This window comes from Nicotiana sylvestris, chromosome 8 (assembly GCF_000393655.2).
Source record: "Nicotiana sylvestris chromosome 8, ASM39365v2, whole genome shotgun sequence".
Taxonomy (NCBI): domain Eukaryota; kingdom Viridiplantae; phylum Streptophyta; class Magnoliopsida; order Solanales; family Solanaceae; genus Nicotiana; species Nicotiana sylvestris.
Genome location: NC_091064.1, coordinates 73,361,890 through 73,377,317, shown reverse-complemented (window position 1 = coordinate 73,377,317; position 15,428 = coordinate 73,361,890). Strand labels below are relative to the sequence as shown.

At 40.8% G+C, this 15,428-nt stretch overlaps 1 protein-coding gene across 1 annotated transcript; it reads right to left on the bottom strand.

Annotated features, from left to right (window-relative positions):
* Positions 1-217: 217 nt before the first annotated feature.
* Positions 218-1,750, bottom strand: LOC138875203 (uncharacterized). Its single transcript, XM_070154027.1, has 2 exons — positions 1,575-1,750; positions 218-620 (listed from the first exon to the last, which is right to left on the bottom strand). The coding sequence occupies exons 1-2, from the start codon at positions 1,748-1,750 to the stop codon at positions 218-220; spliced, it is 579 nt and encodes a 192-aa protein (XP_070010128.1).
* Positions 1,751-15,428: the final 13,678 nt, after the last annotated feature.

The window sequence follows — 15,428 nt, the reverse complement described above, 5'->3', positions numbered from 1 at the left end:
CATGTCAGAGAGCCCTAGAAACATATCCTAATAGTATAAACATATTCCATAGACATAATACAACTTGTACAACATTATTTATGGCCGTATAGACAACATATATAACTAAAATGGAACAGTTTTACATGGATCAAATCAAAGATAAGAGTTCGTATTAACCAAATGCATAATAGCTATTTCATGTCTATTCAAACAAGTGTGGGTATTTCTTTCTAATTTATTCTTCGGCTTCCCAAATGGCTTCCTCAACCTGCTTGTTCCGCCATAACACTTTTACGGAGGCAATTTCCTTATTTCTCAACTTCCGGACTTGCTTATCAAGAATGGCAACTAGAACTTCTTCATAAGACAGTTCTTCATTAATCTCAATGGTTTCAACTAGCACAATAGTGGACGGATCTCCCACTACTTTCTTCAACATAGACACATGAAAGGCCGGATGTACCAACGGCATTTCGGGTGGAAAATCAAGCTTGTATGCCACCTGACCAATCCGCTGGATGATTCTGCATGGTCCGATATACCTTGGGCTCAATTTTCCTTTCTTCCCAAACCGCATGTTACTCTTCATGGGGGAAACCTTCAAGAATACCCAATCATCTTCCTTGAATTCCAAATCCCTATGACATACGTTCGAATAAGACTTTTGGCGACTCTAAGCAGTTTTCAACCTTTCCTTAATAATCTTGACTTTCTCCATGGCCTTGTGCACAAGGTACGACCTTATCAGTTCAGCTTCTCCAACCTCGAACCACCCAATGGGAGACCTACATATTCTACCATACAGTGCCTCAAATGGTGCCATCTGGATACTATCATGGAAGCTATTGTCGTAAGCAAACTCTATAAGTGGCAAATGATCATCTCAGCTACCTTTGAAATCAAGGGTACAAGCACGCAACATGTCCTCAAACGTCTGAATAGTCCGCTCTGCTTGCCCGTTGGTCTGGGGGTGAAAAGTTGTGCTAAGATTTACCTGCGTGCCCAAACCTTGCTGAAATTTCTTCCAAAGGTTTGCCGTGAGCTGAGCCCCTCGATCTGAAATGATTGAGACTGGAGTACCATGCAACCTGACTATTTCCTTGATATATAACTAAGCATACTGTTCCGCTGTGTCGGTAGATTTGATTGGCTAGAAGTGTGCTGATTTCGTGAGCCGATCCACGATCACCCAAATTGAGTCGAACTTGTGCGGAGTGCGTAGTAACCCCACCACAAAATCCATGTTGATCATTTCCCATTTCCACATTGGGATTTCTATGCTTTGAGCCAATCCACCGGGCCTTTGATGTTTGGCCTTTACTTATTGACAGTTCAGACACCTTGCCACAAAGTTTGCCACATCCCTTTTTATGTTGTTCCACCAATAAACTTCCTTAAGATCATGATACATTTTTGTAGAACCTGGGTGCACTGAATACCTGGAAGTGTGAGCTTCTGCCATGATCCTTCCCCGAAGATCGTCAATATCTGGAACACATAGGCGACCTTGGTGCCGTAGGGTACCATCATTCGTGCCAAAGGAAAAAGCTGTGGTTTTGTGTTTATGAATCCCCTCTTTTAGCTATGCTAACAATGGATCGTTGAATTGCTTCTCTTTCACCTCCACCACGAGTGACGATTCATCCCTATTCTGCACAATTATCCCTCTTTCACTAGGGTCCTCAAGACGAACCCCCAAACTAGCCAACTGACGAATCTCCAGGGCCAACGGCCTCAGATGCGCCTTCAAATGAGCCAAACTTCCCATAGATTTTTGACTAAGAGCATCTGCCACAATGTTAGCCTTTCCCGGGTGATAGAGAATATCAATGTTGTAGTCTTTGAGTAACTCTAGCCATCTTCTCTGCCTCAGATTCAACTTCTTCTATTTGGAAATATATTGAAGGCTCTTGTGGTCCGTGAACACATCCACATGGACCCCATATAGATAATGTTGCCAAATTTTTAGCGCAAACACCACTACTGCAAGCTCTAAGTCATGGGTCGGGTAGTTCTTTTCATGATTCTTGAGTTGCCTGGAAGCGTAGGCTATAACCTTGCCATATTGCATCAACACACACCCGAGCCCGATCCTTGAAGCATCGCAATACACCACAAACCCCTCTATACTCTCTGGCAGGGTTAATACCGGTGCTGAAGTCAATCTTGATTTCAATTCTTGGAAGCTCTTCTCACAAGCATCTGACCACTGGAACTTAACTACTTTTTGGGTCAATTTAGTCAATGGAGAGTCAAGAGTAGAAAACCCCTCCACAAATCTTCTATAGTACCCGACCAAACCCAAGAAACTGCGAATCTCCGTTGGAGTGGTAGGTCTAATTTTTCACTGCTGCAATCTTTTGAGGATCAACCATAATTCCTTCCCTGGAGACGACATGACCCATGAACGCGATAGATTCTAGCCAAAATTCACATTTCAAAAATTTCGCATACAATCGATGCTGTTGAAGAGTCTGTAAAACTGCCCTGAGATGGTTAGCATGATCCTCCTGACTCCGGGAATAAACAAGAATATCGTCAATGAACACTATTACAAAGGAGTCTAGAAAAATATTGAAGACTTGATTCATAAGATCCATGAAAGCTGCCGGGGCATTTGTTAGCCCAAAAGACATCACCAGAAATTCAAAGTGCCCATACTGAGTCCTGAAAGCTATTTTTGGAATATCCCTCTCCCTTATCTTCAATTGGTGATACCTGGACCGCAAGTCAACCTTTGAAAAATACATAGCACCCTGCAATTGGTCAAACAAGTCATCTATTCTGGGTAGAGGGTATTTACTTTTGATGGTGACCTTGTTAAGCTATCGGTAGTCAATACACATCCGCAACGACCCATCTTTCTTCCGTACAGACAAGACCGGTGCGCCCCATGGTGACACACTTGGCCGGATGAAACCCTTTTTCTAGCAAATCCTTTAATTTCTCCTTTAGTTCCTTCAATTCTACCGGTGCCAGTCTGTAAAGTGGAATTGATATAGGTTGCGTGCCTGGTATCACATCGATCCCAAAATCAATCTCCCTGTCTGGTGGGATCCCGAGGAGCTTATCTGGACAGACATCCGAAAATTCGTTCACAACTGGCATGGACTTAAGACTAAGTGCCTTGGCATCGATGTCCATAACCCGAACTAAATGGCAGATACACCCCTTCTTGATCATCTTTGTGGCCTTAAGGTAAGAAATAAACCGACCTTTAGGCGCCACATTATCCCCCTTCCATTCAACAATGGGCCCATTAGGAAACTCAAGCCTCATAGTTCTAGTCCAACAATCAAGCTTGGCAAAACATGAATAAATCCAATCCATTCCCATTATTACATCAAAATCCACCATCCCCAATTCAATAAGATCGGCCTTGGTATCCCTACCACACACCGTGACAACACAACTTCTATAAACTCGAGTAGCCAAAATTGACTCACCAACCAAAGTAGACACTAAGAATGGTTCATCAAGCTCTTCTGGTTCTTTCCTGAATTCCATAGCAACAAAAGGGGTAACATAGGACAGGGTGGAACCGGGGTCAATAAGTGCATACACATAATGAGATTGGATAGTCAAAATGCCTATAACAACATCTGGAGAAGCCTCTGCAGTCTGGTGACCACTCATAGCATAGAACCGGCTGAGTCCTCCCGAACTCTGTGCACCACCCCTAGCTGCACCACGCCCCGCGGGTGCTGAGGTACCTCGAGCTGGAGAGGGGGCTGAAGATGTAGCAGCTGTTGGGCTGGCTAGCTGTGCTGTGCCCCTACCTGCTTCCTGGAAGGATACACGACAATGCCTCTGAATATGACCCCTTATCCCACATCCATAACATACAGGCAACTCCATGTAGCAAATCCCCGAGTGCATCTTCCCGCACCTGGGGCACGGGGACCTCTGCTGCAGTTGGGATCTCTCTCCTGACCGACCCCGCTAGTGGGATCCTCTGTTGCCCTGACTGGGTCTGAAATAACTCCATTGCTACTGCTGGCTGGGCCCTAATGGTGGTGCGCTGGCTAAAGACTGTGCAACAGACTGGGACGGTCCTGATGATCCTCCCCGAAAAGCTGATCTTCCCCTACCTAGTGACTCACTTATGTTGCCCGCAGATCGAGTCTTTCTATTACCCTCTCTCTCCATTCTATTCTTCAGTTTACGGTTCTCTATGGCTTGGAAGAATGCTACCATCTTCCCATAATTCATGTTAGAATTCAAGGCAGCTATAGAAGCCTCATTAATAGTCAAAGGATTAAGGCCCTGAACAAACCGATGCACCCTAGCCTCCATTGTGGGTAACATGTGAATAGTATATTTGGACATGCGGGTAAACTTCATATGGTACTCCCATACACTTCTACTACCTTGCTTCAGATTCTCAAACTCAGCTGCACGGGCTGCCCTTGTCTTGGCAGGCAGGAAATGATCTATAAATGCATCGGCAAACTTGCTCCACCTCGCCGAAGAGCTCCCCTCGCCACAGGAATCTTCCCACAACTCAAACTACGAATAGGCCACCCCTTTCTGGCGGTAGGAAGCTGACTCTACTCCCTCTGTCTCAGTTGCACGCATAACCATGATGGTCTTGTGCATCTCATCAATAAAATTTTGAGGGTCCTATTCTAGATTGGCACCCATAAACACTGGAGGGTCTAACTGAAGAAATCTATTCACCCTGGAACTGGTGGAATCCCCTTGCTGGCTAGATGAACTGGGTGCAACACTTGACCTTTGGGCCTGAGAGGCCACTAGCTGAGTCAACATCTGAATAGCTCCCCTAAGATCCCCATCAGAAATACCAAAACTAGAAGCTGGGGCTGGAGGTGGAACAAGAGTATCAATTGTAGGAATAGTGGTACCCCCTGTAGATGCAGGAACCAAGTTAGTCTGCTCCTGAATGGAAGAATCGGTCAGGGTCATAGCAGGGCGATTATTCTCACCCGCAGTATTAAGTAGTGAATCATCGGCCACTCCTGGGGTGGCACTGGCTCCATGGCCAATTCTGGCTTTCTTCTTAGGTGCCATATACTGAAAATTGAATGAATGCACTAGTTAGAGGAGGAATAGTTTCACAATCGCCGCATGATCCAGAATATAAAAGAAGGGTGTTATTCCTAATACCCAAATAGCCTCAAACTTATAGATGTGGTCAACTTCACACCGATAAGAAGGAATCTACTAGATACGGCTCCGAGACGTCCTAGGACACTTTAAAACTTTACGCTCTGATACCAAGTTTGTCACACCCCAACCTCGGGAGGCGCGACCGATGCTCAATCGAGTGAACCCAACTGAGCAAGCCTCATTGACACTTGCTACCCAACTCAACATGATTAAGTAATTCGACTTTCTATTAATTAGACAATAGCAAAATCAAGCATTCAACATTTTTAATTAATTTTTATATTACAAATCATAAACCGTAACTAAGCTTTCAAGATTTTACATAGTAATAGCTTAGACGAACTAGAGGATAGAGTTATAACACAGATCATTAACCCATCCAACACCCATATAACCCACACATCGTCTACGGAGCCTCTATGGATACAAAAGACGACTTATACCTCAAAAGTGGAAGTCTACCACAAAAGATGTACAACATAACCCCTTGAAGGAAAAAGGGCTCACAAAGTCTTCGATAGGAGGACACTCCGCTACGCGCGATCAGCACTGTCCGTTAAAGAGCCACCTACATTCATTTAAAAATGTAGCGCCCCCGGCAAAAGGGACAATAATACCATAGAATAGTACTAGTATGCATAACTAGACACCATCTAGTTAGAAAGAACTTTCATACAAGAATAAGAAATCACAAGTATAACTCAAAACTTTAGACGATCACCACATTATCAAATAAAAGCTTTTAGTTTGAGACATTTCACACTATTCATCATTGTTCACAATACCACCGCTATCTTGAGCGGAGTCCGATCTCGACCCGATTGGCTAGGTTGCCTCATTTGAGGCATATACTTCAATCACAATCTCATTTTCCTTTTTCCGGAATTCATTCACAATACCACTGCAATCTTGAGCGGTGTCCGATCCTGGCCCGATGGTTCCCTTTGCATTAATCATTTCGTTTCACATATATCATTTCATAGGCACTTGGGGCTACAACTTGTCACATTATCCTTAGCACTAGGCCACATTTTTACATCGTTCCCAATTTCAATATTAGCTTTGCCATTTAGGACAGTAGGTGCACACAAGAGCAATTTAAATTGTAAGCATAGATAAGACTTCCCGTAGGTGGCACAACAATGCAACTTAAATCAAAATTTAAAGTCCAAGCATTTCAATACATAATTCATATCCTTGCCCTTTTCAAGTTATCAAGATAGCACGTTCATCATGTTGAGACACATCTATCACGCATATACGGTTATAACATCAATTCATGTAAAACAACAAGCAATGCAACAATTCAGATTTAATCTTACCATATTCACACAAACGCCGATGAAGCTCAATTTCTAAAAGACGGAGTTTTAGCCATACATACCTCAATAAGGCTTTCCTTAATTCTTACAAAATTCCGGGACTCTTAGCACTTCAATCTATAGTATAAGAATTACAAATCGAACCAAGAATTAGTGACATGGTTAAGATTTTAGCTCGTTCATGTATACTATCAAACACCAAGTGTGCATGGTGATCTTAGGTCCCTTTTTGAAAGAGATTTCTTCAATGTTATACTTCAATTGTTGTCTCTTTAGTTCTCATCCTCCCCATACCCCATTATCTCTTATGTATGCAAGATTATTAGCCATTTTTTTTCCAAGAACTCAATTATTAATCACTTATTTTAAATAGAAAGTTCAAAATTACAGATTATGGAACAAGTTCTTACCTTTTTTGGGTGAAGACCTGGAAAGTCTCTTGACAATCTTCAAGATTTTGGGGTAAGAGTTGGGTGGGGATTAGATGAAGGTCACTCCCTCTCTCTCTAGAATTCCTTTTCTCACTCTATCTTTAGTTAAAATAGCATAGAGAATGTCGGATGAGGTGTTTTTAATGGGATGGGGTCTGGTTTTAAAAATTAGAAAATAGGAGCCCCGACTCAGATCTGCGATCACATAGCTGACATGCGGCCCGCAAAGTGGACTGCAAAAATGGTCCCAAAAACTGAACACACTGCCCGGGTATGCGACAAGAATGCGGTCCACATACCTGTTTTGCGGTCGCATAATGCACCGCAGAACTGCCCCTTGCAAAAATCCCAAGGGGATTATGCGACGACTATGCGGCATGCATATCGAGTATGCGATCGCATAATTGGCCGCATAGTTGACCTCAAACTTACCTATGACACTGCTTAATTCTGCGGTGACTATGCGGCCCGCACAACTGTTATGCGACCGTATTCTAGGCCATAGAATTGCACTTTTCTGGAAAACACAATTTCTTAACTTTTTAACGCATAGATCAATCCAATAGGTTCGAACCGCGGTGAGAATTTTATAAATTTCTGACACATGATCCTAATTTGGCACTACGAGATTCGGGTTTCTGAGTAGGAAATTCACGAGGCCTTACAAAAGGAGCTTGCTATTTTATTTCTAATAGGAACGTTTTGAACTAAACTAGAACTTGAAGATTTCTGTAGACCATTCAATTGAAGCCTGAGTTCGTTTACTTCTTCTTGAAGTATATCACTTTCAACTTAGCATATTTCTAGTTTCTAGGCCCAATCCTTTTTTTCTCTTTATTTTTCTTTTTCGACTTTTCTAAGTTCATTTACCACTCTTATAATATCTACAAGAGTAATATTAACAAATTCTTGAAGTTCATAACAAGATGGACATAAAGGAGTATGTACCTCTCTAGTTCCTTCATCCAATAATGGATAGGGTCTTCTTGAATCATCTTCTTCTTTATTGATGTCAGTCATTAGTGCAAGTTTATCTGGTTCTTCATTTTCACTAAGAGCCATAAAACACATATTGGCAATTTCCTCATGATCAGATTCCTCCTCATAGCTCCATGATCCAAAAGCTTTCTTCTTTTGTACATTCCTGCTAAGCTTCCTTTTTAATTCAGGATAGTCAGCTTGGACATGTCAAAGTTTTCCACATTTGTAAGACCTTCCATCATTTTTATCTGTTTCATTGCTTGCCCTTCCTTTCCTGAAATTAACCTTACCTCTTCTGTAGTTTTTGTTACTTCTCATCATGTTAGTCACAACTTGCGAGAACATTGCAATGTTTTCATCTTCTTCTCCTCCTTCTTCTTCATCTTCATTTTCAGGTTCAGACAAGTTGCCTTGAAAGCAATGCTTTTCTTTTTCTCTTGAATTTGTCTGTCAAGATGAGTTTTCTCAAAAGCGATCACATCACCTCTAAGTTCATCATAGGAGACTCTATCCAGGTCTTGACATTCTAGAGCGATAACTTTTGGTTGCCAAATTGTAGGTAGACTTCTGAGGATCTTTCTAACCTGTTCGCCACTTTTAATGGGTCCTCCAAATGATTTGAGGTTTCCAAGGATTTTGCTAAATCTTGAGAATATTTATTCAATAGATTCTCCATCCTTCATTTGAAATAGTTCATATTCCCTAACCGGGAGATTTATTCTAGTTTCCTTTACTTTGTTGGTTCCTTCATAAGTGACTTCCAGTTTATCTCACATTTGTTTTGAAGTTTCACAATTGGATATTTTTTCATTTTCTTCTCCACTGATAGATTTGTACAGTAGATTTTTTGCTTTTGCATTTACAGTAATGAAAATAGCTTGTTCATTAGTGTAATCGTCCAAATCCAGAGGATCAGTAGCTTTGATGATTTCACAATCTGCATTTTTTGTAGGAGGAATTGGAAGATTTCCCTTTTTATCACACGCCATACTTTGATATTGTATGACATGATGTATGTTTCCATGCGAACCTTCCAATATGAAAAATGCTAACCATTGATGTAAGGAGGTCGAACTTGAGAGGTTCCTTCTTGAAAGAGAGCACCGACAATAGTGTTGGATCCCATTGATCTTTTTCTCACTGGCGGTAAAGCACAGATTGTTATCCTTGCTCTGATACCAATTGAAAGTACAAGGGGGGGCGAGTGAATTGTTGCCTAATTAAAATTTAGTCGGCTAATATGAATATTAGTTGACTAATCCACGAGACAAAAGGAGTAAAAGCAGTAAAGAGCAATAGTAAGACACACACGATTTATGCTGCTTCAGTACCGTTGTGGTACTTACATCCAGTCCCCTTGGGTCGCAAGGGTTCCCTTAAGATCTTGAATAAATTTACATGATTGATGGTATCCTTTTGTTTACCATCAACATATAGAATCAACAATTAACTTCTAATCAAGTGATACAACTTTCTTTTGTACTCTAGATCTCTCTATCTTTTGAGACACTGATAACTCATAATTACAGTGTTTGAACTAAGAAGTAGACAGATTTGGAATACTCTTTTTGTAGTTGCCTAGTCTTCTTCTTGAGAGAGCTTCCCTTTTATACCAGAGAAAAGAGCCGTTAAATCCTTATTGGAAATAGGAGGCATAAGATCTTTGATTAAGGGATTTGACCCAAGAGATGCCTCTTTGAATCTTGCTTTTTGACTGGCCCAGACTTGAATGTGACCTTCCATGTTCCGGCTGATTTCAAGGAGCGTATTCTTCGAAACTGGAATGAGTTCCCTTTATTGAGTCAAAAATGCTTCTTGATTGAACATTAATGATTGTAACTGAATCTTCGTTCACTCCTTGAGTTGAGCTGCCTCTTAATGATCATTAATGCAGTAACTAATTCTTCCTTCTTTCTTTATTTTGAATCCAGTAGCAATCTTGCTAATTATCTTCATTCTATCCTTTTTGTTTACCCTGAAAATATAATAGAAGATAATATTGTCATCATTGAAACTTAACCTTAAAACCTATCAGAGTAGTACAGAAAACATTTAAAAACATAGAGAGTGATGTGAGGGGTTGACCACTTGACGTGTCATTACAAAGAGGGGGGTCAGAGTAACTAATAATACAACTAGTGGTTCCCTTATCAGGGGACAAAAAAAAGGATGGTCAAAAAGGATGTTGCAAACAGAGCGAGGGTTGTGGAGCTAGTGGCAGAACCCTTCTAACAAAAAGTTTTCCTGAGCAGTCATCTTCCAAAGCTGTTTGGACAAAAGGTAGAGGTTTGCAAAAACAATGATGCATGTTGTGCTATCCATGTTGCATCCAAACTTTGCAAGTAAATCCGCTACTTGATTTTGCTCCCTATAAATGTAACGTACAATAGGATCATCCAGTCGAGCGAGGAAAACCTGCAATCATTTATAATGTTAGCATATAACGGGTATGAGGTCTGTAAAATTGTAGTGACTGCTTGGGTATCGAGGTTCACTTCTGAAGGTTTATAACCACAATTATGGCCAATTGCAAACCATAATAAATTGCACGTAATTTAGTTTCAACACTCCATGGGAGATGTGATGCCCCCGCAAAAGCCCATAAGCCAGTTGCCTGCGGAGTCATGTATAACACCACACATCACGCCCTGACCGATATCTAATCGCACTAAACCATCAGTGTTTAGTTTGAAAGGATTAGTGGTAGAGGGTCCCATTTAAGGTGTAGTGGTGTGCAACTGGGTGAGGATGTGGGTACACCCACAATATAGAAATATTCCACTACCATATTTAGGATATGTGAGGGGGAGAGCGGTTTTTGAGCTGAACGAAAGACCTTGGCATTTCGAGCTAGCTAAATATGCCAAGGGCAGAAAGGTATGAGGATAGATTTTCGAATATTGAGGGAGTTTGGAATATCAACGTGTAAGATAAGTTGTTTTAGCCACTGAAGTGGATTATCCACAAGCCTAGTGTCACGACCTAAATTGATGGGTCGCAACGGGTGCCCGAGTCCTACCTGCCAAACACCCCTAATCATGCGCCTAAGATATAAACCTGAATAACATCTGGTGAATTACGAGAATAATACACATGAAGTAAATCTGCCCAAAAGGCATACATACGTATATGTGCAACATACGTAGGGCAAGCTGACAAGGCTGCTATAGACAACTATACATCTTAAAACTAGAAGCCGGCAAGGCCACATACTATCTACAGACCTCTAATGGAAACATAACTGTACAAAGATGGGACAGAGGCACGTCATACCCATATATATATATATATATATCGTACCAAAATCAAAAGCAGCTCCGGATCAAGTGGAGCACGCCAAGTCTCGCTGATCAGGGATCCTAAGAAGGGGGACCGTCAGCTTGCCTGCTTGCACCTGTGGGCATGAAATGCAAGCCCCGTGAAATAGGGCGTCAGTACGAAAAATGTACTCAGTATGTAAGGCATGAAAATTAGTACATAAAAGACATATATGAAATATGGAATAAAGAAACACTTCTTTAAATCTGAATAACTTTGTAAATTCTGAAACATTTATAATGTCATGCACACGCGTATAAATGTTGTGCCATGCATGGGTATGGGTGTACATAATATCATCAAGCCACTGAGGGCATCCCGTCATATCATCTCGGCTACTATGGGCAACATCATCAACATATACCAACTGATCAGGTGGTGGTGCGTATATAACGCTGTAACCTTTTCCCATATCCCATATACATATTTTTACATATATATGCATATATAACGCTATTTAGTCATGGGTAAATGCACATAAGTGAAATGCATGAAAAATACGTGATAATCTCAATATTTCCTTCCGGATAAACTTTTCAGCTGCGTATTATTCTGAGACCCATGAACAGAAGATAATAAAAATTCTCATGGGGAATCAAGAATATAGACACCCCTAGTATTTCTGTGGATAGGGTAATTTATGGAAACTATGTGTTTGCTCGTTTCTTCTATATAATTTGGACCATGCCAAAACAAAGAAGGAATGACCTTAACTTACCTGGAGTAGGAAAACTCCGTATAATATTCTTGGTGAAGATTGCACAGTACTCTTCTAGAACCGCAAAATTCCATGTTGCTACTATTTCAACAAATTCTCGTTGGAAAATTTGCTTCTGTTTCTAATGTTTTTGAAGAAGATTATATATATCAAAGTGAGTTATGAATGTATTAGCTTCTATATCTAATGTTTCTTTTGGACTAAGAATGATCAACAATAATTCATGGTATTCTGATCCTAAACGAGATAAGACACATAATGAAGTCTTATCTTATCTTGGTTAAATTTTAACTTTACCCTTAGGTAGCCACATGGCAATAATGACCAAGAGTTATGTTTAGCCATAGTGGCTTTATGCCACATTGGGGGGGGGGGGGTATAATTTATAATGTTTTTATCCACTTATTAGTTAACTAGGTAATGTCCTGTTACTCGATAATTAATCAATTACCCGCATAATTTAAAAATTGCCATAAATTACTTAAAATTCTACTTATTTTTAATATACTTTATATATACTTTATACATTATACTACAGTGGTCAAATGGTACCTTGCATGGTACTAGTTCATAACTATCGGGTATTATTGCTCGACCCGTCTTTTATTCCAAATTGGCCACTTTCAACGAAACTCGTTTTCTTTAATTCGTGTACCCCTTTATCCTTCATAACACTTATTTATCGCTTGTTATAAATAGCATAAATACGTTAATGTCAAGATGATCTCATCCCTGAGTCTATGTTAATTAACTGAAGATGAAGCTTTTAACGTACGAAAACGCGAGATGTAATATCCTTCCCCCTTTGAAACATTCGTCCTCGAATGTTCAACTCCCCGTGATCTATATAACTTTGGCTGGGTAGCCTTTGTAACTACACTACTACCAACTCTCCCTGTAGAAGCTTAATAATCCAATGCCACATAGGACCGCAACTATCAATAACGACAATGGCCTCACAAGACCAACGACAGAAACCAATAAAAGAATTTGTACACGTACCATATGGTTATGATATCTCAGTCGGAACCTTCTATGGAGGAGGAAATAAGTAGGGATATCTAGACTTCATGTCTTCCTCAGCCTCCCAAGTGATGTGTTCCACATTGTTGTTCCTCCAAAGTAATTTCACGGAGGCTACCTTCTTATTCCGTAACTTGCAAATTTGTGGGTCTAGGATGGAAACTGGAATTTCCTCGTATGACAAGTCCTCTATAATCTGTACATCATCCGTGGGCGCCACTCGGGTAGGATTGCAAATGTACTTTCGTGACATAAATACGTAAAAAACCGGATGGACAAACTCCAACTCCGAGGGCAATTCTAACTCATAAGGTACTTGGCCCACTCTCCGAATGATCTTATAAGGCCCAATATACCGTGGGCTAAGTTTGCCTTTCTTTCCAAACCTCATCACACCCTTCACAGGTGACACCATTAAAAATACCCATTCATCAATCCCGAACTCTAAATCTCGATGCTGCACGTCAGAATATGACATATGACGACTCTGAGCTATCAATAGTCGATCCCGGATAAACTTTACTTTTTCTATGGCTTGCTGAACTAGGTCTAGCCAATGTAATCCAGATTCTCCAACATCAAACCACCCTATAGGTGACCTACACTTCCATTCCTAAAGTGCTTCGTATGGAGCCATCTGAATACTGGAATGGTAACTATTATTATATGCGAACTCAATAAGCGGCAGATGATCATCCCAGCTACCTTTGAAGTCTATTACATAAGCTCGTAACATATCCTCCAGTGTCTGAATAGTACGCTCAGCCTGTACGTATGTCTGGGGATGAAATGATGTACTAAGACTTACTTAAGTCCCTAATCCTTTTTGGAAGGACCTCCAGAAGTTAGCTGTAAATTGAGCTCCTCTATCCGAGATAATAGATACAGGGACACCATGAAGTCATACTACCTCCTTAATATAAAGCCTTGCATAATCCTCTGAGGAATATATAGTTCTAACGGGTAGAAAATGTGCTAACTTTGTAAGCCTATCAACAATCACCCATATCGAATCAAACTTACGCTGGGTATGAGGTAAGCCTATGATGAAATCCATATTGATTACTTTCTATTTCCAAGTCAGAATCTCCATAGATGGCAATAACCCACTAGGTTTCTGATGCTCAATCTTAACCTACTGATAGTTAGGACATTGAGAAACAAACTCCGCTATATCTTTTTTCATTTCGTCCCACCAATGCACTTTCCTAATATCATGATACATCTTTGTCGCTCCTGGATGGACAGAATAACGAGAATAGTGAGTTTCTCCCATAACCTGCTGACGTAGCCCTGCAATATTAGGGACACATAATCGTCCTTGATATTTTAGGACCCCATCTTTTGTAATTTCAAATGGTGTCTTCTCCTTTTGAGAGGTGGTATCCCTATAATGAACTAACACAGGATCCTCGTACTGGCGTTCCTTTACTTCAGTTACTAAAGAGGATGTTGTCGTATCCTGAATAGTGATTCCCATATCACCGGAGTCCAGTAACCGAACTCCAAGACTAGCTAACTGATAAACCTCATGGTCTATTCCCCTATTTTCTGGCTATAAATACGAGAGGCTACCCATAGATCTATGGCTGAGGGCGTCGGCTACTATGTTGGCTTTCCCGGATGGTATAAAATATCAATGTCATAGTCTGTAAGTAGCTCCAACCATCTCCTTTAACGTAGATTCAATTCCTTATGCTTAAAGATATACTAAAGGCTCTTATGATCCGTATAGATATCAACATGAATGCCATACAAGTAGTGCCTCCACATCTTTAGTGCATGAATTACCGCAGCTAACTCTAAATCGTGGGTCGAGTAGTTCTTCTCGTGCTTTATTAGTTGTCTAGAAGCATAAGCTACAACCTTACCATGTTGCATCAGTACATAACCTAATCCAACGCTTGAAGTATCACAATAGATCACATAACCATTGGTCCCTTCTGAGAGCGTTAGAACAAGTACTGAAGTTAATCTGTCCTTTAATGACTGGAAACTCTATTCGCAAGCATCAGTCCATTGAAACTTTGCTCCCTTCTGAGTCAACATTGTCAAAGGTGTTGAAAGGGAAGAAAATCCCTCTACAAATCTCCAGTAATAACCTGCCAAACCAAGAAAGCTACGAACCTCCGTCGGTGTTGTGGGTCTAGGACAAGTCTTTACTGCCTTAATCGTTTGTGTATCCACCCGGATGCCTTCACCCGAAATGACATGCCCAAGGAAGGCTACAAAGTTCAACCAGAATTCAGATTTAGAAAATTTTGCATACAACTTCCCTTCTTGTAGAACTCTGAGCACAATACGCAGATGGTCTGCATGCTCATCCTCTGAACGAGAATACACCAATATATCATCGATAAATACAATTATGAACAGATCTAAAAAGGTCCTGAACACACGGTTCATCAAATCCATGAATACTGCTGGGGCATTGGTCAAACCGAACGACATAACATGAAACTCGAAGTGCCCATATTTGGTCCTAAATGCTGTCTTCGGAATATCTTCATCCTTTACCCTTAC

What these genes read in the sequence shown, in the direction of transcription:
- LOC138875203 (XM_070154027.1), bottom strand. Translation starts at nt 1,750, where the DNA reads ATGGGAAGTTTGGCTCATTTGAAGGCGCATCTGAGGCCGTTGGCCCTG. An exon ending in AAGCAATTCAACGATCCATT is followed by an intron (nt 621 to 1,574) that starts GTTAGCATAGCT and finishes CGTATGTCATAG; the next exon opens with GGATTTGGAATTCAAGGAAG.